The sequence below is a fragment of the Dermacentor silvarum genome, chromosome 2, assembly GCF_013339745.2.
Source record: "Dermacentor silvarum isolate Dsil-2018 chromosome 2, BIME_Dsil_1.4, whole genome shotgun sequence".
Classification (NCBI taxonomy): domain Eukaryota; kingdom Metazoa; phylum Arthropoda; class Arachnida; order Ixodida; family Ixodidae; genus Dermacentor; species Dermacentor silvarum.
In genome coordinates this window covers 166,566,983-166,591,706 of record NC_051155.1, presented here as the reverse complement: position 1 = coordinate 166,591,706, position 24,724 = coordinate 166,566,983, and the positions used below count along the sequence as shown (strand labels likewise).

General features: G+C 43.9%; 1 protein-coding gene across 5 annotated transcripts in view; it reads left to right on the top strand.

Annotated features, from left to right (window-relative positions):
- The first annotated feature begins 11,063 nt into the window (after nt 1-11,063).
- LOC119442050 (spatacsin-like) overlaps nt 11,064-24,724 on the top strand; it is a 105,934-nt gene continuing 92,273 nt past the window's right edge. For 2 of the 5 annotated variants that reach the window (XM_049661845.1, XM_049661841.1), the window contains exons 1-4: nt 11,065-11,321; nt 11,396-11,526; nt 11,595-11,789; nt 12,070-12,487. In XM_049661845.1, the coding sequence (XP_049517802.1) occupies nt 11,152-11,321; nt 11,396-11,526; nt 11,595-11,789; nt 12,070-12,487 (914 nt within the window). In that variant the 5' untranslated portion in view covers nt 11,065-11,151. Of the gene's footprint in view, nt 11,322-11,395; nt 11,527-11,594; nt 11,790-12,069; nt 12,488-13,192; nt 13,335-14,264; nt 14,416-15,466; nt 15,640-24,724 lie in introns of all 5 variants that reach the window. The other 3 variants (XM_049661844.1, XM_049661843.1, XM_049661842.1) reach the window with 3 other exon arrangements.

Genomic DNA, 24,724 nt, shown 5'->3' with positions numbered 1-24,724 from the left:
CTTCATTTGCTGCTTTTCTGTGAGAAATGTCATGTTGACAACCCAAGTAATCAGTGTGAGGTGTGATCAAAAATTTCCGAGACACAGTCTGTGCACTACAACGTAACTGCTGCATTGGACTTTGGCAGTCGTCTGAAGTTATTCCACTTGTGAGGCAATACACTTCTCCCAGCGGCTATCCTACTTTCAGAAATCTCTCTAGCACCCCCCCCTCCTTTTTGAAGTTTGTTAGCCATCATATGCAGTGCAGCTTCAAGTGCTTGATATTGGCAGTCTTTCAATCTGCAATGCATATTGATCAACAGAAAAAAAAAAAGGTTCCGGTGATTCAGGTGGGATGATTGTGGCGATGCTGTTGCTGCAGAAAAAAAAAGTTTCTTGAGCTTTGTGGAATGGGTGCATTGTTGTGGTGGAGTGTCCTCTTCTCTGTACCCTCCGAGGCTCCCCGTAACTTTTCAGCATTATTGTGTGTTTACAGTCTTGCCATATGATGTGAACTTGAAGTGTGCAGCTCCATGACATCTGGTGAAAAAATGAGCATGCTCTTAGTCGTTTTCTTGATCTGTTGTGCCTCCTTCGGTAAGTCCTGGAGAACCTGGGCTCTTCAGGTGCAATGAGTGTTGCTTGGCCCTCTGATTAGAACCATAGGCTGAAGTCACATCCCGGGTGATTAGCTTTGCCATGAAAGTAATCTTTCCTACAAAAGGTCATTCAACATCTGCTTGTGAATGTCTTGGCAATTGTTCAATCTCTTCTGTGGTTTGCAGTCAACACTGAAATAGCAGAAGTGCGTCAGTACTTGTTCACAAAAGCTCATGCCGCACGGCTCTTAGTATTCACAGCATGATTGCTACTCAATGCAAGGATTAATGAATGTCAAGGTCTCAAGTTATACCTGCTTCCTCTCAAACTTAAGTGCTCTCTGTCAATGTGCTAAAGAGCTAGTCTTGTAAATTTTTGATCACACCTCATTGATTGCATTACAGTGAAGCCATCATATGACAGCCTCACATGGGGCTAACTGTCACTTAATATAAACAGCTTCAATTTAAAGACTATTGCAGGAAACATAAAGCACTGCCCACATAAAACAACCTGATTACTATGTGCCAGTTTTGTTAGGGCAAACAACAGTAACAGCAGTGTTATGATTGCCTGATACGTAAAGTGAGAATCGCAGACAATTTTCACATTCATGCCTAGCAGCAGCAGTACTGGCATTTGTGCAAGCTATGAATTCTGCAGAAGAGTGCATGTAAGTACACAAAACGAAAACTGGAAGATCTCGAGTGAATAATCTCGAGGTAGCATTGAATAATGGGTATGCTGCTGCATCTACGTTGACATTCAGTAGCTGTGATGACAGTTCACAGATCCAGGAGGTTTTGCAGGGATAGCTGTAGTTGCTTTGATGGCTGCCGAGGATCATCACAAGAATCCCATAGTGCTTTGTGAAGAGCTTATAAAGAAAAAAAATCCACGGGGGTCGCAAAGATTTCAACCCCGGACCCACATTTTGCCAGCCAAAGATTTTTACCTCTCAGACACTCAGAAGAAAACTGTACCTGGAGAGTGTGCTCATGCCACTGACTGCTGTGATTGGCTGATGCCCACTCAGCTTCTTCTCATCTCTGTTCGATGGCGCTTGCATCGGTGTGCCTTGTATAGTCCAATACAAGCCAAGAGAAATGCAGCTTTTCCCCGTCAAAGGACCCCCTTCCAGCCATGTCTCTGTGTCAACGTGATGCGACGTCACATTTCTGTCACGTTTCTTTCACGCCTTGGTCGAGAAGAAAAGAAAAAGCGTGTTCTTCCGCATTTAGACTTTTATAAAAATGGCCGCCTCCGCTGTTCACGTCTGCCCATCGGTGTCATCAGTGAGATCGTGCTCTCAAGCTGACTTTAGTGCCGTTCAGTCATATTCCAAGGTAAATTCTGTAAAAAGCCTTGTTTGTGTGTTGCATGCAGTGTTTTTACCATGCTCGGTAACGATGATTGCTCTGGCGTTTCGTCTACTGCGTCACCACTCAACACTGTCGGGAAACAGCTGCCACTGCAGTTTACTGGAATACTTGCACCGTTCATCAGCAATTCAAAACACTGTGCTACAAGGAATGTTTTGTTGCAAAATGTTGGTAACTTCCCGCAATGAATGCGAGGATGTTCGCAACTAAAGAACGATAAAAAAAAAACTTGTTCACTGTTTCAGCGTAGGTCATATTTTCAGCTGCATTGCCTTTTCTTTTTCAACTCGCTACTCCAATTGACAAATAAGCCCTTTCTCCTCTTCCAACGGGTTTTGTAACGAGCAGATAAAGAATTTGAGCTAAAACTTATTGTCGCTAAAAATAAAGGCGTCCTTCGGAACTACTTGTGCGTGCGAATGCACTCGAGAGAAACCTGGCTCCAATGGCGCTACTCGGAGGTGTGAAGCTGTCGGCCGCAACGTCGCGTCGACGCAGTGACACCATTGGCTGGAAGGAGGTCCTTTGATGGGGAAAGCCGCATTTCTCTTGACTTGTATCGTACTATAGTGCATTGTTGTCCTCGTTGCAAAGGGCATTTTGAATTAAGTTTACGGGGTGCGTGAGGTATTTGAGAACACTATTCTTTATCGCCATAGACACCTGCAGGCTCATGTCTATCTAGGCGTGTGGCTTGTTAATTGACCCCTTATCATTCATACTGCGTAGTTTGTTCGAAGATGGAAGCGTTCAGGTTGACGCAGGAAATGAAACTCCATGCAGTCCTTGTCACTCTGGCCGCACACCACAGCGACTTGGAAATTGCCACCTTTCTAAACGTAGCGAAGTCTTTCATTTACAAGGTGTGGACAGAACTGATGTGTTCTGGCGGTGACGTGGCATCTGTGGCAAAAAGGAAAAAAAAGCACAGTCAGTGGTCAGATGTCGTCAGAACCCCTGATTTTCTCCGGCAGCTGCAAGTCATCGTGAGTGACGACCCAGGGAAGTCGATGTAGGCCATTGCAAAGGAGCTCCAAGTCGCAGAGTTGACTGTCGGGCTCGCTGTGCACGAGGACTTGAGGTACCATTCCTATGTCATGAGGAGGGGGTAATTCATGTCCGATAAAACTCGGGAGAATCGTCTACTCCGATCCAAGCGCTTGATAAGCAAGCTGAAGAGACCTGAGGAGCCTGGAATGCTCTGGTTCTTTTTTTTCAGATGAAAAGAACTTTGACCAAGACCAAAAAGTTAACTGCCGTAACGACAGGTGGCTTTGCGCAAGCGCTGATGAGGTGCCTACAGTGATGCACTCAAAATTTTTGTTATCTGTGATGTTGTTAGCCGTTCTCAGCAACGAGGGTGACGTCGTGCCGCTACACTTTTTCGCACAAGGACTCCACGTACGTGGAGGTGCTTGCCACCATTGTGTGGCCCTGGATAGAGACTGTTTCGAAAGGAGGACCTTATGTCTTTCACCAAGATTCAGCTCCCGCCCACACCGCCTGCGTCACCCAGGAATGGTTGGCTGACAACTTCTACGACCATGTCACTCCCAACTTGTGGCCTCCTAGTTCTCCAGATTTAAATCTGCTCGACTACTATGTCTGGTGCGTCATTGAGAGAGAGGCTAACGAACAGCCACATAATACAAAAGACTTGCTGAAGGCCGCCATTGCTGACTCAATGGTTAACATCTCTGATCCTGGTCAACCTGATCCGCGCATGCAGCCATTTCCAAAGCCGAATTGAAACTGGTATTGCTGCAGATGGCAGATTCATTTAGTAATTGTGGAAATAAACCATAAAAAAAGTATTTCTCAAAGTTTGATGAAAATAGGTCTATTTTTGTTGGAGATATTCTCTGCCTGAAGCCAACATTGTGTTCTTAAATACCTTGTGCACCTGGTACTTCTCAAAAGGAGATTGCTTGCGTGCATCTGTAAATGTTTGCTCGAACCAATACCACACTAATAATAGCACATCACCTACTGTACATAATACTGTGCCAGCTATAGCGTCACTCTAGCATAAAAACTGCAAATTGCTTATTAGCCACATTTGCCGACTTGCTGGAATGTTTATTTAAAAATTCTGCGACTAAAATCCAAACTGCCTGGCAATAGCGTTTCACTCATACATTCCTAGCATATAAAACTCATTTCCTTGTAGTCTAATGTTGTAGGTCACGTGATACACATTAAGCCTTTTATTTGCAGGCAATATATTTTGTCACAGCTTTCACAAGTACTTTTTTTTATTAATTCTGCCATGTTTAACTTATTAGGGCCGCCCACTACCAGCTTCAATAGTATAGCTCTGCATATACAGGGCACCTCAACTAACAAGCTCTGTAAAAGAAGTATGTCAATCACCAGACTCAAAAACATTTGAAGGGTCTATGTGCCACACGCCTTGTGACCTAACCTCCATCAGATAAGCCCCAACCAGTTTTGGCATGTAAAAGTAAAGAAGGCTTTGAGACAACTCTCACAACAGTATTATTGGCCTGATGTTACAACCAGTGGAAGAAGAAACAGAAAAAGAGCCGACTGGTAATTAATCAAAACTTAAACCATCCACTTTATGGCCACTGCATCAACATTGGGTTTTGGAGCACAAAAAAAAACAAAAAAAAAACATTGGCCTAGGTTGTTCGCGGCACGCTATCTTTCGTGCAGACTACCGTATTTACTTGAAAATAAGTCGAACATGCATGTAGGTCGACCCCTATATATTGAACTCGCCAAAACATAAAAATTATAATTCAAATATAGGTTGACCATATCTCTAGAAAAACGAAAAACTTTGAACATAACAAACCTTTATGTACCGTAAGCTCAGCTACTAAATCTCGCTAGTCGTTGCCACAAGCTGAATCCTTGTCGAAACTGCCAGAGACGTCGTTGTCAGATGCCTCGCAGGCATCCTCGACACCTCAAAATGACGTCATCCTCGTTGCTGTCAAGTGCATTGGCTATGCAACATTTCTTAAAGCCAGTCAGGATAATCTCCAGACTGGCTTTATGGCGGACGCAACGGGGGAACTCCATTAGCTCGGTACCTTTGCTAGCTTTGTTCACGAGCATAGGTAGATAGCTCATTTTAGGTAAGTTTTCGAAACAAACAAGGCCGACTTATATTTGAATAAATATGGTATTTTCTGCCATGTTTAAAGCTAATGCAATGTTTAATAACGCTGCAATGGTGCCCATGTGGTGTACCACAGCTGTGCTGTTCTATACACAAATTTGCTGCATGCTAGTTGGGACAACTTGTATGCCACTGTTTCTGCTATGTACGGCAGTATTCTGGCTGTCTTGGAGATACCTTGCCTTGGAGGTACACTAGGAGATATACTAGGTCAGAAAGGCACGTTGCTCTTTAACATTTGTGCATCTCTTGAACAGAAAATGAAAAGTTCTTAGCTGCAAGTTTTGTGCCCTAAACATGGCAGCCATGATGTGATGGCGTCATGGTTACTACAATATCGGGTACTATTATGTTTCTTCTGCCATCCATCTTTTAAGTACGTTCTGGCATGGTAAACATTCGATAATGAAAAGATTGGCATATTAGAAATTTGGATAGTGCACACTGCGAATTTCGCTTGACCTAATGTTTCTATCTAACATCCCTTCAGATCTGCTGCGGTGGCTTAGCAGTTATGGTGTTGCACTGCTAAACACGAGGTCGTGGGATCAAATCCCGGCCGCAGCAGCCGCACTTCGATGGAGGTGAAATGCAAAAACACGCATGTCCCATGCATTAGGGGCACGTTAAAGTTCTCCTGGTGGTGAAAATTAACCCAGTGTCCCCACTACAGTGTGCCTCATAATCAAATCATGGTTTTTGCACGTAAAACCCCAGAATTCAATCCAATAACATCCCTTCAGAGGAGGGCATTGTGGCACATGTATTAGATGGCATTCGCTGTGCTGACACTAGTGTACGAAATAAGGCAAGCTCATCACCACGCGATCGAGAAAGGACACGACATCGTATTTCAATGGTTGCCGAGCCACTGCGGAATTGTTGGCAACGACAGCGCCGATGATCTTTTGACACCCAACGACGGATTCTTCAAGCTCAACTCAAGCATGTTAGATAGCAGAGTGCTGTCAGAGGAAAAGATTCTGGGGCCATGGCCTATGCATTCTTGCATGCGAAAGGCCACAAAAGCTCTTCTTCACTACTGTGTGAACGCTTGTGACAGTGAACCCTCCTCTGCGACTGACTGTGTGAATGACTGACTCTTTATGATTATTTATATTCTTGCTCCTTATCTATTCTTCCCCCTTCCCTCTCCCCAAGCGTAGGGTAGCCAACCGGGCACGTCCTTGGTTAACCTCCCTACCTTTCCCTTCTCGTTTCTCTCTCTCTTGCATTGTACGATACATTGTGTTCAAGGGGTGATAACTAAGCCAGTGGCAGTATTGAGGCTTGCCATCATAATCTCAATACTCTGCTGCCATTTCCTTCAACACCACTATAACATAACTATGTCTCACTAAATACAAATTTTCAAGAAAAGAAAAAAAAAAACGGTTCAGGTAATCACATGATGGCACTGGGCGTTCTTCAAGGTACTTCGTAAGTGGGTTACCACGTTCAGCTTGGATTTTTCAGTGGAAAAGGAGCACAATTCACATGGTGTATAAAGTAGTGCAGCAAGCCTATTTCTTGAACACCAAGAATTACGTTACAGACATGCCATAGCAAGTCAAAGTGTCATCAATGAGGGAATTATTGTTCTGGAAAATGTTGCCGATTTCCAGTTTTTATGGGTCGTTCCACTGGTGAAGTAGTCGGAACATTTATGGTCTGCAGTGCTCTCTTGTCCTTTGGCAAGTTGTTTGTGCCTTTTCAGCAAGTGTGGTGCAACATTATTGGCATTTCTCAACCAATTTCAATTCAGAAAGAATTTTTGATTGACCTACAGCATAGCTTGACTTTATCGTTGGCTATGACAGCTGGCCTGTTGTTTTAGCCTCTCACCTGAGTGCCTTGTATACATTTCTAACTTAATGTGCCTGAAACACGAGAACCCACCTACGAGTGGGTTCTCGAAACAGGCTTTAGCGAATCATACGACATCCAGTCTTGTTGCCTACTTAGCAGCTAAACCTCAATTGTTCATTATCCTAATCAGTGAGCCTGCATGCTGGTCATATGAAATTTTGTTGTCAATAGTTAGCTGCATCTCATTTATTATTTTTAATGAGTGATTGTTCTTGCAAGCTTGGGGTCTTTTGGGCGATTCTTACCTTAATAATGATGCCTGCGGCTTATGCGAAATCAAGTCGATCCGTAAATCAGAAAAGGCATGTGAGGAGCAAAAGTTTAGCCATAAAGCGTTAAAATGCCCTGTTCTAAGGGAGCACAGTTTGGCATGTAGGCAAAGGCAAATTACAGAATGACGGTGAAGTATGATAATGTGTAACAAGCACTGTTGTTGGTATATTACAAAGTTTAAAATTGCAATACAGCATGCAAATCTTAAAGACCGTGTGTGTTGAGAGGAAAGGGGAATATCAAATTAAAATAGGTGCATAATCCAGAAAGGGTGACATTGCGCAAGTCACAAATAGTTTAACAATTCTCACTATAGGTGGTCATGCTCTGCTGGTCATGTAGCAAGAAAAACTAACAAACAAATAATTCTTAGGTTTTGCCTGCCAAAACCATGATATGATGATGAGGCACGTTGTAGTGGGGGGCTCTGGATGAATTTGGACCACCTGGGATTCTTTAACGTGAACCCAGTACATGGTACACAGGCCGTTTTTACATTTTCCCCAATTGATGCAGCTGCCATGGTCGGGATTTAATCCACGCTCATTTGCTCCATAATACATCCCCAACTACAGTGGGTTCTCATAAATAAGGAAAAGCAACTGTGTACACTTAAGACCACATTTATTGCTTGGACAAAATGAACTAGGCAAGCACTATGCAAAGGGTACTCTACTACGTAAATCGTAAAAGGCTCCAAGCTAGCCTGTCCTCACTTGTAGTCTGGCAATGCAAAAGATAGATTGGCATGCAGGTGTGGATGCTCAGGTCAGTTGAGCGCCTCTTCCTTATTTCCTGAAGTCTATGCATGCTGTGAACACCATCGAGAAGAGACACATACAAGCCCTGCTCTTCTATCACCTTTGTATATTCACTCCATGAGTGGACTGAGATTGCTGAAAGACAAATACTTTCCTGCGGATCTGGTCGGAGTGCGTGCTGTGATGTCATGATGACGGTAGGAAATAGGGGAATGGAGAGTGGTGCACCCAAACACTTTGCCCTCCCCACACTATCGGCTTCCAGTGTGGGTCTCCTTGTGCTATCGTGTGATGGCATGGTAAACTGGAAGAAAAGAAACCCCCAGAAGTTCTGGTTCACGCATTTGATTCACTACCCAAAAAATTGGTGTAATTGTAGCTGTGAAGTATGATTATTGAATAGTTCACAGCACTGATCTAAGGGACCAAGCATGTTAGAGAGAGGGCAGGGTGGTTTCTTTTGTTAACAAATGCATTTTTCTGATGCCAACTTAATTGTATATATGCCATTGCTACTTGTTTTCTCGTATCCTTAGGACAAGAACCAAAAGCATTACAGTAGGGAGGATAGCAAAGCAGATTCTACATAACATTGTACGTTCGCTGCACATATATATGGAATGGAACATTGCATATACAAGAGAAGCTAACAAATGTTTGACATGCAGCAGTTTTCTTTTTTTCAAAACGTTCTGCAGCACGAAGACATCGCAGCAGCAGAGTAGTGCAGCGAATATGTGGAAAAAAATCCAACTGCGATCACTACACAAGGAAACAGAGTGAACAGCATTTTTTACAAATGGTTAAAGTGAAAATACAGGAACAACAATGATCACTTTTACAAATCACCATTAATTCTGGGGAAATATGCACTATTTGGTGACACTACAAGTGAAGGCAAGACATTTCATTCTGATGCTGTTGTGCAGCATTGCAGTGAGTTGCAATTTGTTGACCCTTCATTTCACAGGAAAAGGTCGAATAAAATATAGTTTGGCTAGTGCTACATATGCTGCACCTAAAGTTGAATGGTGTGGCACTCACCCTTAGTTTACTAAAAAACTGCTTCAAGGTGCAACACTTGTGGATATGGTTTGCTTCAAATGGTAAGTGAATCCTAGACCTAGCAACATGTGTGCTGGAAGGAGCCCAGCCTCAGCAGATGTATGTATGCATGCGACGACATCATTGCTTGTGCTCGCAAACATTTTGTGTCATAGTACCTTTGATCTTGTGTTGAAAAAGGGAGTTGTTTTCTGGTACGTAATAATGAGTGACTAATGCAAACGTACAAACTGGAACATTACTTTGTCATGCATGCTTTGTAGCACTCATGTTTGAGAAAGCGTCGTATACGTGCTTCATTTCAAATTTAAAAAAATCATAATAATAAATTCGAGGAACATTTATACCAATTAAAAATAGTAATGAAGCATTCTTTTTTATATTAATCCGCCATGTACAAGCCTCAAATGCAAGACTGCTAGACATCCAGGTAAATAGTGTTTCCAGGATGTTTAAAGGTAAAACTTGCTGTGTTTAAAAAACTGCTTTAAATGCGTGGTTTTTTACAGTGTAAACTTATTGTGAAGTATTATGGTTTCTGAAAATTTTTATGTAGATGTATAACACAGTTTCTATACTCTATGAAGGCTGTTGTGCTTGAGTATGCAAACCTATATGGTAAGCCATGTCCAAAGGTGACACGTGCCATATATAGTAACTGCATCTGGAGCATCTGGTAAATGTTGCAGCACTGTGGCTGTTGCGGATAGTGATAATGAGGCTACAGCATTGTGTGGATCCATATTTAAGTCGCGTCCGTCACATATTCACTATTTTAAGTCTTAGAAGCTCTTCGAACTTTGGGTAATGAGCATATCAATTTGATCCGTGTCTTGGGAACCATGGTAAAATAACGCATGATCCGGGAAATCGTAACATTCGATATAACGCTTGCGACAGCCCAGCAAAAAAAAAAAAGAAAAAAAAAACAATTCACTCCAATTGGAAAAGCCTTACTTCCAACTGGTTACGACTGGGCCAGAGGAGAAACCAATTGAGTTGAATGAACTGGACCCAATTGGAGAATCGCTAGTTCCAACTGGTTACAATTGAGTCAAAGTGAAACCAATTGAGCCCAATTGGACTTGCCAGTTTGAACCAGCTAGGCCGACCTTACATTACCAATCGAGTCTAATTGGACTACCGATAGGAATAATTAAACTAGAACGTAACTAACTGGGAAATCATACTTGCAGGGTACATATGTGTATTGGTATTGCCGGGGCCATTGGTGCAATTGGTCATTCCAACCAACTGGTACCCACTGGGTAGGTACAATTGGTAACTCCAACAAAAACCAATTGGTCACGTTCCAGTTGGTCCAATTGGTCCAGTTATGTACTAATTTACGACTGAAAAATTTCCAACTGATACTTGGAAATCCCCCCCCCCCTTTTTTTTTTTTTTTTTTTTTTTTTTTTTTTTATACAGGGAGCGATTTGAAGCTGACTAGAAATGCCATCAAACCTGCGAAGTGTCGGTCAACGGACACCGCAATTTTTGTGATTTCGCAATTTTTTGGACGCACCAATTGGAAGGCAAGCGTGACAAGCAGAAAATAAACGGGACCGCGGCGTTCCAAGTTGATTTGGCACGGCACTCGCCTGAATGCGCTCAAGGTATTTTTGTGGCGTCCGACCATTGATATTATCATAGAATAAAGAAAAACTATGGAACTGGTAACTTTGACCAACGCCTCTTTTGCTTTGACATCGCATATCATAGTTTATCGAGGAGGCTACGCCCACATGTTTATTGCTACGGCCGTAATGCAGTAATGGCGTGCGCTTCGCATACGAGTAATTGAACGCGAACCACTTGAACCTGTGGAAAACAAGAAGTGTTTTGCCTGTGTTTACACGCGCGGTTATTTCTTTGTGGCCAGTTGTACATTTTGTACGAGGTTATGCCGCACTGCACTTACACAACATTTGACTCTAGTTAATTTCACAGGGAGCGCTGCCGTAGCATCTTTTGCACGTGACCGTGTTTACATCTGCTGGAGGCGTGTGCAGCGAGTTTGCAACGAGTGCGATCGTCATGTTGCAGAGTTTACGTAGTCATAGTCATGGCTTTTACCGTGTTGAAGAAAATAAGTCATCGTAGGGAACTGATACAAGGAACTGTGATAAGCCCGTCGCCGAGCCTCGCGTCGTATTGTTATTTGAACGACTGCTGTCTCAGAGTGGTAGACTTAAAGACCGAGTTTGTCACAGCACAAGTCGACGGTGTACAAGAGTAAGCCATTTATATCGGAACTAGCTCGTGCCTCCCTTAGTGGGATATTTATAATTTTGTTATTTCAATTTCAGCTTCATATGGAGAGAAGGAGTAAACGCAGACGAGCTTCTAATCGTGTCAAACGACCATGATCTATCGCTGAACTCATCGCTTGTCACCGGGCCGCTTGTGAAAAAGCAGCTTAAATGGACTTCTCTACACGGTCAGTCTCCCAGCTGTTTTGTCTGCTGGAAGTGTGTGAACCTGTGTGATCTTGTCTTATTTTTGCAGAGCCTGAGACAATCGAGCTGATTTACTGCAATGCTAGCACCTTCGTATTTCTTATCAACAAATCCCACCTTGCGAGCGCTGTCTTGATAAGTGATGTGTTGGAAACTGTATGGTGCCTGGAATCTCCTTGTGATATACTTAAAGTGAGAGTTGTAGGATCAGACCTGCATGTGCTTACGTCACAGGGAAGCCTTTGTATCCTTTTCACTGATGAAGGGCTTGCATCGCGTCCGCACATTTGTAAACTGAGGCATCCGAACATATGTCGACCAATTTTTGGATTGCATTATCTCAATTGAATTATTGTACAGCTGGAGTACAACAGTTGATTTCATAATGCAGTCGCGCAATCACTTACAAAGCATGAAATGGAAAAGCTGTGTATGACCGAGTTTCGTTTTTATATTTACGAACGAACTGTACTTGTGTTGTTGACGTAACTCGCGCACGGCATGAACCTTGACGATTTTTTCAGTTTCGTACGATATTAAAGATGGCTTACAGTCTGCACACTGGGAGCTGCAGGAGGACCTCTTCGATGTTACGAAGAGCTCCGACTTCTGTGCCTTCCACCATTCAGAAGCTGCCATTATTTGTGTTGGCCACACGAAGTTGTACAGGGTGCGCTTGCGACATTCGCGTGACGAGAAGGATGCTCCTAATCGTGCGATCAAGTCTAGAGGCATCATCACTGGCCTCGCGAAACGAAGTTCCAGCCCCGCAGCTAGTGCTCACTGCCAGCTGTTGCTTGATCTGTCAAGCCAAGATGCCGACCAGCATATCATGTGGATGCCAGATGACAGACACCTGATTTTGTGCTGTGGTGTTCGAGGCCTGCAAAATCTGGCGACTTTAGAATTGGATGCCAATGGGGTGTTCTCTTTGGTGCCCTGGTGAGATTTTGAGCTCCTTATATTTGCAGGCTTGTACTGTGGAAGCAAGTGAAGTTATTCCTTCTAGAAATGTTGATTCAAACCGGCTGTGTGATGGCCGATGGGCAGCTTTTAAGCCATCATCTGATAATTTTGTCCATGATTACAATTAAAAGACACAACACTTGCCAGCATTTCGGTTCGGGTGCATATGTATGTTGTGATTTTGTTCAAAAACACATTCTAGAAATCCAGGTGGCCAAAGTCATTTAGAGCTACAGTACTTGTCTCTCGTAGCATGTGTGTTGGTGTGGGACATCAAACATTATAATTTTAAATTTGATTTCAGGAAATTACACATTATAGTTACTTTTGTTATTTGCAGCCTGACCCTTTGCTGGCTTGAGGCTTAGCTTGCATGACAAAAAAAAAAAAAAAAATCGATAAGCCCAAAACAGGGTTTGATCAGTCATGATTACAGTTTGATTCGTCTTACTGAGTGCAAGTTCGTGTTGGAAAGCCTGCATTTATTAACTTGCATGAGCCCCGGTATACACATTTCTCTTTCCTTTCTGCACTGAAACTTGTCCCGAGTTTCCAATTTTCTTGTGACCTTTGATGCAGCCATTATTCTTAGTTAATTGAGCACACACAGTGCTTGTTGAAAAAAATAAGAACAAAAATAATACTGCATTGTGCACATTATGACATGTTTCTTTTGCATAGCGAGAGTGGCTGGCCTGGAGAAGGATCATTTTCGGTTGTTTATGACACCAGAAGCACCATTGGGCACGCACCAGTGTTTCTCTTTCCTCATTTCACTGCGACGCTGACATTTGGAGCTGCCACTCGAAGACTGCTTGCAGAGGTATGCCTCAGTATGGTTTTTCAGTGCTTCTCACTCTATTGCATGATGGCATTTCTGTTAGACTTAAAAGCATGGGAGCTCACATTGACAGTACACTTCTACATAAGTGCCATCAATTATTGGCCTTTGCTTTTATCTCTCTCTCTCTCTTTGCCACAGCAATTGTTTCATCAATCGATGGATTCATATCATAAGTGGCAGGCATGCAAATTCTGCCCAATGAGGATAAGTAATAAGTAAAGCTGGGGAATATAGGTCCCAATCACCCAGCTGACTTAGCAATTTTGATATACACATGCATTCATGTCTATACCACAAGCATATGAAGCAGCATTGTAATTGCTGTGGCTGAATATTATTACTCTATTTGTCTGGTAACCTCAAAATTGAAGTGAATTTTCTCGTGAAATTTTCAAACAGTAAACAGAAAGCTGTGAGAGAGCAAGTCAGTGAAATGAAAGGGGTGCAAGGATCTACTCACTAGTCAAGTTATCAAAATTGCAGTTTCTGGCAAAAGTTATCAGTAAATTTTCTTTTACTCCTGCTGTAATGGTATCATGCATTATGTCTTTACTTTTGTTGCGAGCTGTTGTGAAGTTTCTTAAACCAATTATGATGATGTCTGCCTACTGTGAACATCATAGTGATGCTGGTGACATCACCAAGCCCACAGTGAACTCGATTGGCATTGCCAATAATGAGGGAGTGACTGCTTGGAATTGTGCTTCATATTTATGGGGTCCCCACAATGTGCTAAGCAGTTATATTTGGTCTAGATAGTCATGATCGAGCACCATTGGTTGTGCAAAGTTTCCAAGCCTGCCTGAGGGCCCTGTTTAAGGCACTGGTAGCTGGCTCTGCTAAACTGAATTGAACACAGAGTCACAAAAGCCACTTTTGCGGCTGAGTCATTCTCTTCTTCTTACTTAGGTCATGGAGAGAACGGGAACGCGGGCAGCTGAGACCTTGTCCCAGTTAAATCAGTGGCAGGTGATGACTGTTGACCTTACTATGCTCCTCCGTGGCGTCCAAAATCGACAGCTTGACATGGTGGCTTTCTTCCTAAAGGCCAAAGAAGATGGTAAGTGATAAAGACTGAATATGCATTTGTTTCACTGACAGATTTTTATCCTTGTCGTCTCCTTGCCACCCATGTGGCAGCAAACTACTTATATGTTGCTTGTACTAAGTGTATACTGTATGCATTAGCAGTGCAGTTATTTGTACTGAGAACCGTGGTATAATTGTTATTTTTCTGAGGCTTGCATTGACATTAAAACGAAACACACTGCAGAAAGACAGCTGCACCGAAGAATGGTTTTGTTTTTCTATATGTTGGGGGGGGGGAGCAATGCATTTGTGGAATGCAGAAATGCTCATGTACATTATGAAATCCTACGTTGGTAAAATTGATAGTTAATGCCCTGCTGTGCTATCTCCCAAAGCCTAAGTGTTGCATTGGGACAGTGAGCCCAGTCAGCAAATGAACAAATGAATAAACCTGAAGTAAGAACATCAAACATTTTAAGTTCCTGCTGGCCATTTGCAACTTATATGTAGTTTGGCTGAATAAGTGAACTGTGCACCTGCATACATGAAACACTACATCCTGCATACATATCATAATTTAAGATAGGCTGTTACTTTTTATTGCGATAGAAATTATAGAAACACTTCAGGAAAATTTCCACTGTCCTCGTCACTGTCACGGCGTTGTTCAGTATAAACCTCGCTTTGTATGATGGCTGCCTAATAATTTGCTCTCGCAACGAATGCTTCGGCTTTTGAGCAAAACTGTGACTTATTTGCTGGGCACAATGAAAATGTTTCCACTCTCCTTTGTGTGTTAATGCAAAGGACTTAACATGATAAACAGTGGTCAAACAAGGGAGATCTCAAGCCAGTGACATCTCTTTTTTGACCACTGATGATCTGGAGTTTACTGTGGAGAACGGTAGCACGAAATAAAGGAACATGACGTACCAACTAGCCCAGTTCGCTACCCTTCTGAGTGATCTGAAGTCTTCATCTTCCTACAAACCTTTGTCTTGTTTGGAGCACTTGTCACTTGAATAATAGTTTGAAAAACCATTCCTGTTCTTATTTTTGATCTGTTCCATTTTCTTCTCAAGCCCTGGCAGCACAGTTGTCCAAGGAGCCTGAGCCACAGCAGAGTAGTGCTCAGTTGCAATTGCTGTCTAGGGAAGCAGAGACATGGAGCAAAGTGTTGGAAGAGCTGACGGGAATCATCAAGCAAAACTCCGAGGATCTTTCATCAAAGCTGTTCTCCCAGCAGTTGCTTCAGGTGACTGCATCTTGCTTGGAGGCAAACATTTTGAAAGTCAGTGTAAAACAAAGGAAGAATCTTGCACCTCTATTTGTGAAGGTATCAAATACATTTCACACATAGCTTACTGCAGAAAAACATGCTGGAGCAGTTGGCAACTTACATGCATAATATTAATTATTGTGCTTCGAAAGTAGTGTTTTGCAGGTCAAAGTTTGATTTATGACGTCATGTTAAAATGTAATGTCTGTTGCAAAAAGTCATTTTCTTCAAATATGTAAGAAGCCTTTGTATGAGGGATATTGCTGTGCAGTTCGTCTTCAAAGCATGAAATTACTCTTTGCTTTTCTCTTTTGTGTCAGCTAGCTTAGGGCAATCACTGTAGTGTGTAGGGACAAGGGGGTACCAACGGCGCTATGCCTTGGCGCACCGCGCAATGCGGTTGGCAACCACGGTCCAGTACAAGCTCGAGGAAACAACTTACGACAACCACGTGTATACTCGGAAAGCATTTATTACGATTTCCACTAACACTTCGAGCAGGCCAGCTAGCTATATTTTACATCACTGAGGGATTCCTCGAAGAGAAGACGCTTGGTAATGAGGGGATTCCGACTTACCAGCTGGGGATATGGGTGGCTGCGGTGACTGCCACGGCAAAAACGTAATTGATTAACCACATGAGGGAAAGCGGGAGCAGCCATGGAGCCTTCCGCGCTTGCCACTTGCTGGTGACTAAAGAGGCTCGGGCGGTGTCGGAGGATCTCATGTGACACGCCCGGTGGTGCTGGTAACGCTTGCGATTCCCCATGTGCAACCTGTGTGAAGAAGGTTTCCCCCTCTCCCCAAACCTGTTTGATGCACCCGCTCGACGTTTGCCGCGCGGAAGACCACCTTGGGACATGGATTCCCACAAGCGTTTAGAGTTGTCATGAACACAGTTAGGTAGGTTAGTAAGTAGGTAGTATCTACATAACTCCAAGAACACTGCTCACACCTGTTGAAGTGGACACCATAGTTGAAGCAAAGATGGCATTATGTGATTTTTGCCTTCTGTAATAGATATAGCAATTATTTTAGTTGTTGCCAATAGAGCCGTTTTTCAATAATGTTATAACTCTTTCTCACAAGGTGTTACATTGATGGATACTTTGTTGTTCATCAGCAGTTTACAAATTTATAACAATCAGCCTTATCCTGGTGCTACAGCGCTATAACCATTTTAAGTGTGAAATGCTTATAGCTGCCTTTAATATAATCTCAGACAAGCTCTCAAAGACTCTCATGGTCTATTATCGGCTTCGTCAGGTCTGACTTGTCTTTCGCAGGGAGTTGCCAAATACAGTTTGTCACTAGTAGTTGGGTAGCGAAACAAAAAAAAAGAACATTCTACGGCAGTGGTTGAGCTAAGGAATGAACCCTGGACCTCTTGATTCAGAGCGTGGCATTTTGCCTACTAGGCTGGGAACTCGCTAGTGCCAGCGTGTAATATACAGATTAACTACTGCAGCTGGCTAAGCAAGTGGTGTGTTTTGTTGTAAATGAATTTGCTTGTGTAGTTCAGCTATTTAGACTGAGAACAATACAGAATGACTGAGACCTTAAATACTTGTGAGCAGTGCTCTTTGTAGGTAACGGCGACAGCAGATGCTGCTCAAGTGCATCCAGGTGCAACAGAGGCAGGGCACAGTGTGTTCCTTCAGTGTGTCCAAGGCTATGATCAACAAGAAACAGCTACAGCCACAGTGACCTGCCACAGTGATGGCAAGAAAGGCAATTTATCTGCATGGAACTTGTGTTATAGACAGAGTTGCATGCTGGCAATGAGGGATAAGTACAAGACAGTGATTAATGATTCTCTGAACATTGAAGTAACAAGGACTCATTGAAGATGACATTCCAAGGAGGAAGTTGTTTCATTAGACATAAGTGCATACCAGTGCATGAGTTCCTGGTCATGTGTGGGAAGAATAAGAGGGTGCAGGGATGCTGGTTGCTTGGGTGGTTGGTTACACTAGCTGTTTCTGTGTGTAGTGTAATTAACAGTGCCACTTAGATGCCACACCATATGCCAGAGCAATTTTGTCGTACACCTCATATGCACATGTCATTGTAATTTGTGTCATACGTGGTTGGTACCATCCGCACCCCATTGACTGTGCGGTGCACCTAATGCTGCTCTGGTGGCTGTTGTCTGTCAAGTCCTCATTCATTTGCCAAGAAAGCATGCTGACATTGTGAGCATGACTTTTCACCATAACTGGCTTGTGGTTAATACCGAATACTGATAGACTTTCCTACATGATAGACTGCAGTGGACGTTGCACAACCTGCTCTGTGTTTTTCCCCGCAGGGGCGTCTGCGTCAGCAGGCGTTTGGTGTGTTGCGACACCACGGACCCGAGCACACGAGGGTTGGCCCCTCCCGCGTCTAACCGTGCGCGGCTTAGCCGTGTCCGGGGAAAAGGGGATCCTGGGGGTTGAGCCAATTCCGGGTGTTTGGACCTTTACGGCCCCCCGGCGGAGGCAACACACCCCTTTGGCCTCGGCTTCACGTAGACGGCACCCCCGGACTGGCCCACCCGGGGGAAATCGGTAGTTGCCTTTTCCTATCCTTCTCTTCAATCTTCGTCTTTCTCTCTCACTTTCAATCTTTCCTGTCTTCTCCTCTCTTCTATTTACTTCCGACTTTCCAGGCAGCGAGGGTTAACCTTGTGTGGTGCAACCAACCTTGGCTGTACATATTTGGTTATAGTAGTGGCGTACAGCTGGCGTTTTGTAGGACCTGTCTTTTCCAGGTCCTGCAGCGTCCCCTCGTTGGGCTCCATGGTGGATGGCTGGCGTCGCTGCCGAAAAATTCTATACCTATGGCTGAACAATTCCCGCCACTCCCTGATCGCCGTCTGAAAAGAGGGCGCACCGAAGATGTGTTCCAGTTTTTTGGACGCCAAACACCGAACTTCCCCCGATTTCATGTAATTCACTCTGAAAAGTCAGACACATCAGTACGTACAATTTCACCTTTCCTTGTCTCAAAGTCTTTGACTGATATTTTTGGAACAGGCTACAAAGCATCCAGGATGGCAAGCGGGGATCTCCTCTTGGAACTCCGTGATCTCAAACAATACGAGAAACTGCCCAATCTAGTGTCATTTGGAGATGCCCAATTAACAGTAACCCCACACCGTACTATGAATACCACCCGTGGCGTTGTCTCAGATGATGACCTGTTGCAGCTGAGTGAGGCTGAACTCCTTGAGGGTTTCAGTGATCAGAATGTCATCAATGTTAAACGGATTAAAATGAGGCGAGATGGCAAAGAACTCCTGACCAAACACCTAATACTTACTTTCAACTCAAGTGTCCTGCCCGAGTCCATCGAGGCCGGGTACATCAAGCTTCGTGTTAGGCCATACGTGCCAAATCCCCTTCGATGTTTCAAATGCCAGCGGTTCGGCCATAGTTCGCAGAACTGCCGAGGCCGCCAAACCTGTGCGAAATGCAGTGCTCACGAACACTCCTCCGAGTCTTGTGAAGGTTCTCTACATTGTGTTAACTGTGATGGGGAGCACGCCGCATACTCGCGGTCGTGCCCATCTTGGAAAAAAGAAAAGGAAATAGTGACAATTAAGGTAAAAGAAAACATAACTTTCAAAGAGGCACGAAGGCGGGTTACCTACCTGTCTAAAACCAGCTTTGCCGATGTGACGCGTCAGGGGGCAGCGTCGCAGCGGCTTCCGGCTGCTGTCCGGCCCATGCGTAGTGAGCCGGCGGTGAAGCCATCTGCCCCCTCGGCGACTGCAGCTAGCGCTGCTCCGCCACCCCAGCAGAAGGGGCCATCCACCTCTGGGCTGGTGGCCTCCAAGGTCTTGTCTCTCGAGACGAGGCCTTCACTGCGAACAAACCGCTCTCAAGAGCGGGTGTCCAGCGCTCCGCAAGAGCCGATGGACACATTTTCCAGCCAGACGGCGCAGCCAGCGCCAAAGGAGCGGCGAGAATCTCTCGACCGCTCCAAAAAAGAAAAAGCCCGCATCACAGGGCCCGACAAGGGCTCTGTAAGTTAAGTTAGTGTTTTTACACGAGACACACAGCACAAACTTCGTTTGCAACATGGCCACACAGATACTACAGTGGAACATCAGAGGACTACTTCGTAACCTCGACGACATCACAGAACTCATACATAAATTTAATCCGAAGGTGCTGTGTGTCCAAGAAACACACTTAAAACCTACGCAGTCCAACTTTCTCAAGCAATATGCCATTTTCCGTAAAGATCGTGACAACGCTTCTGCCTTGTCCGGAGGTGTAGCCATAGTTGTAAATAAGTCTGTTGCTTGCCAACAGTTTGCCCTTCACACGCCTCTCGAGGCTGTATCTGTGCGAGCAATTTTATTCAACAAGCTTATAACGATCTGCTCCATTTACATACCACCCAACCATCACCTCACTAAAACGGAATTTTACAGCCTCATCGACCAGCTCCCAGAACCATACATTATCACTGGTGATTTTAATGCTCATCATACCCTTTGGGGAGATTCGCGATGCGACGCGAGAGGTCGACTCATTGAAAACTTCCTTGTTAACTCCGGTGCGTGCCTCTTCAATAAGAAGGAACCAACATATTACAATATCCATCATAGTTCATATTCATCAATAGACCTGTCAATTGGCTCTGCCTCACTTTTCCCTGACTTAGAATGGCATGTAATTAAAAACCCATTCGGAAGTGATCATTTCCCAGTAACCCTAAACTTAGTAACTGAACATGACTCTCTTCCCCATGTCCCTCGCTGGAAACTGGCCTCAGCTGACTGGGAATGCTTTAGGGAATCCACGTACTTATCACGAGATTTTATAAATAATTTTACTATAGATCATGCCGTATCATATTTTACTGCTTTTATCATTGACGCCGCTGAGAAGTTCATCCCTCAAACATGTGGCACTTCATTTAAAAGACGGGTCCCCTGGTGGAATAACGATTGTAGACAGGCACGAAGGAGACAAAATCAAGCTTGGGGCAAACTACGTGAATGTCCTACAGCTGAAAACCTCATAGAATTTAAACATGTTAAATCCCAGGGAAGAAGGACGCGAAGACAGGCTAAGAGGGCAAGCTGGGAAAGGTTTCTCTCAGGTATCAACTCGTATACTCAAGAGGCAAAAGTATGGGACAGGCTAATGAGGCTAAAGGGAAAAGAAATCCATCCGTTGCCGCTAGTGAACGACGAAGCGAACAGCTTGGAAGACCAAGCTGACGCTCTTGGCGAACACTTCGAGCGCGTGTCTAGTTCAAATAATTATTCCGAGGCATTCCTTAAGCACAAACAAATCGCAGAACGCAAGGCTATTGACCGCAAATGCAGACAGAACGAACCCTATAACATGCCTTTTAACATCGCCGAATTGAGAGCCTCCCTGGCTGCATGTCGGAGCTCTGCACCTGGACCCGACAGGATCATGTACGACATGATCAAACACATTCACAGTGATACCCAAATAACGTTACTCGCACTTTTCAATGCTATATGGGCTGCCGGGTACCTACCTACTGCATGGAAAGAATCCCTTGTCGTTCCGATTCTGAAACAAGGTAAAGACCCCAAATTAGTAACAAGTTACCGCCCAATAGCCCTCACAAGTTGTATCTGCAAACTCTTTGAAAAAATGATCAATCGTCGCCTTTTACACTTCCTTGAGTCAAACAAAATACTTGATCCATATCAGTGCGGCTTCAGAGAAGGACGGTCTACAACGGACCATCTCGTGCGCATCGAAGCAAACATTCGTGATGCCTTCATACATAAACAATACTTCCTATCCGTGTTTCTCGATATGGAAAAGGCGTACGATACGACCTGGCGTTACGGAATCCTACGCGATCTGTCGGCAATGGGCATCCGCGGTAATATGTTAATTATTATTGAAAGCTACCTACACAACCGCACATTCCGGGTTAAAATAGGCAATGCACTGTCGCGTCCATTTATACAGGAAACTGGTGTACCCCAAGGAGGTGTGCTCAGCTGCACACTGTTTATCGTGAAGATGAACACGCTTCGCTGCCTCACTACCGCCAGCTATTTTTTATTCTGTCTACGTAGACGACATACAAATAGGTTTCAAATCCTGCAACCTCACAGTCTGTGAGAGACAAGTACAACAGGGCTTGAACAAAGTGTCCAAGTGGGCAGACGAAAACGGATTCAAGGTGAACCCCGACAAAAGCTCTTGTGTTCTTTTCACCAGGAAGAAAGGGCTTGTTGCAGATCCCACTATCGAAATGTATGGACAACGAATACCTGTCAACAAAGAGCACAAGTTCCTAGGCATCATACTTGATTGTAAACTTACTTTCATTCCACATATAAAATATCTCAAGGTGAAATGTCTAAAAACAATGAACTTACTAAAAGTTTTATCTCACACATCCTGGGGTAGTGACAGGAAGTGTTTAATGAATCTTTACAAGAGTCTCATTTCATCACGACTGGACTACGGTAGCGCGGTATATCACTCTGCCGCCCCTAGTGCGCTGAAGATGCTGGATCCCGTCCACCATCAAGGTATCCGCCTGGCCACTGGCGCTTTCAGAACAAGTCCCATTGAAAGTTTATACGTCGAATCAAATGAGTGGTCACTCCATCTGCAGAGAACATACACCAGCCTCACATATTTCCTTAAAGTCCGCTCTAATCATCAGCATCCATGTTTTAATACCGTTAACGATATGACGTGTGCTACACTTTTTGGTAATCGTCCGTCTATAAGACAGCCTTTCTCACTGCGTGTCAGGGAGCTTAGCGAAGAAATGGATATCCCACTCCACGAACATCGCTTAATGCCTTCAGCCAAGCTGTTACCACCTTGGGAGTGGCAGGTGGTAGCATGTGATATGTCCTTTGTAGAGGTTACAAAGCACGCTTCAGAGGTTGAAATCCGAATGCATTTCCTAGAATTACAGTCCAAGTACCCGTGCACAGAATTTTACACAGACGCTTCTAAATCACATGCTGGAGTATCCTATGCAGCCGTCGGCCCGTCCTTCTCGGAATCAGGCGTGCTTCACCAAGAAACAAGTATCTTTACGGCTGAGGCCTACGCAATATTGTCAGCTGTAAAGCATATAAAGAAATCAAAACTTCAAAAAAAACTATTATATTTACAGACTCTCAAAGCGTCGTAAAAGCCTTGAAGTCACCCTGTAAACAGAAAAACCCTATTCTCATTGAGCTCTATTCTGTTCTTTGTAGAGCATACGCAACTAACCAACATGTCATTATATGCTGGGTGCCTGGGCATCGAGGCATCGAGGGCAATGTTCTTGCCGACCAAATGGCCACATCAGTCACAACACCCGCTATTAACCCTACAGCTGCTGTTCCTGCAACAGATTTGAAACCTTTCTTGCGAAAGAAACTGCGAAGCCACTGGCAACGCTTGTGGGACGCCGAAACAAGTAATAAGCTTCATTTGATTAAGCCACAGTTAGGTTACTGGCCCTCCGTAACAAAAACACGACGAACTGATGTCCTATTCTGTCGTCTCAGAATAGGACACACCTACGGCACCCATAATTTTCTATTGAATGGTCATGATCCTCCAACCTGTGGTAGATGTGGCGACCGGCTCACCGTCCTCCACGTCCTCCTGGAGTGTCGGGAAGCCGAAAGAGAAAGAAAGAAACACTTTCCTCTAGCATGTCGCTCTTGTCTTCCTCTGCATCCCGCCATGTTTCTTGCTAAAGAACCGCTCTTTAACACCAAAGCAGTCCTCGCATACTTGAAAGATGTTGTGCTACATGTTATTAGCCCAGTAAGTTCGTAGCGCATCCTCTCTCAAGAGGATGTTGCTGTGATAGTTTCTTTATAGCACATGCCTACAAGCTCTTGTGTCTCAAGGGCTCTGTTTAGGCACTTGTGCTTCTGGCCAATTCCTGCATCTGTAATATTTTGTAAGTCATATCATTCTTTGCAATGTATATTCATGTCTATAGTACACATCATTAGTCATTGCCATAATCTTATTACGTATAGATTTTACGCTCTTTACAGCGACTGTTTTTAGGCCCCTTTACAGCCATGTCACATCGAATGTTCATGTAATTGACTATTCATATACCAGAAACAAGTCATCACCATCGTCTTGGCGCTCTTTGGCCACATCTGGCCCTTGCGCCAATAAACCACAATAATCATCATCATCATCATGTAATTTCTAGTGAACCTATTCCTTTCGACCACTTCAATGGAGTGCTTATGTTGCCTGTAATTAACACTTATGCTTGAAAACGTTGGTAAGATATAATTCTTTGGAGTACTCTAATAACGAATATAGTTCTCGTCAGTTTTATCTCATTGGTGATTTTACACGTGTTCCAGTGCCGAAAGGTACGCGCATCTTAGAGGTACCACTGTATATGCCCGTCGTTTTTGATGACCTTGACATGAGTCATTGCACGTGTTGACATTCATGACGGCACTAAATCTTTTTAGTGATGCCCGCATGCTTTTTGTTAATATGTTTTCAATAATGCCACTTCATGCACGCCCAACTTTGTACCCCTTTATAGCACCACTGTATATGCCCGTCGTTTTTGATGACTTTGACAAGAATCATTGCACGTGTTGAAATTCATGACGACACTAAACCTGTGCGCGCCTCTGGTCATAAACTACCCACGATTTACAAGCTTGTTTTCACAGCATTGTTGCATTTATTGTTTTCTTCTTCTTTTTCTTGCGTTTTTTTAATATTGCAACTCTGTGCACGTGCAAGTTTCTATTCACGTGTTTGTTGTATTATTGTTTTACTTTGTCTTGTTTTCTTGTCTTTTTTTCACTCCTACGGCGAAAATGTATAAATTGACAGCTGTGTGCGTGCAATCGCACTCTTGATGAAAGCCGGACCACGACCGAAAGGTCAGTAAAGTGCTGTGCTGCTTTTCCTACGTGCATGTATTTTTGAATTACATATATATATATATGTATATATATCATCAATATCATTCCCCCTATTTGTTTGAAACATAAACAAGATGCCTCGTTCAGCTCAACTAATTTATCCTGGGTGCATCGAACAAGCCCCGCGGCGTCGCT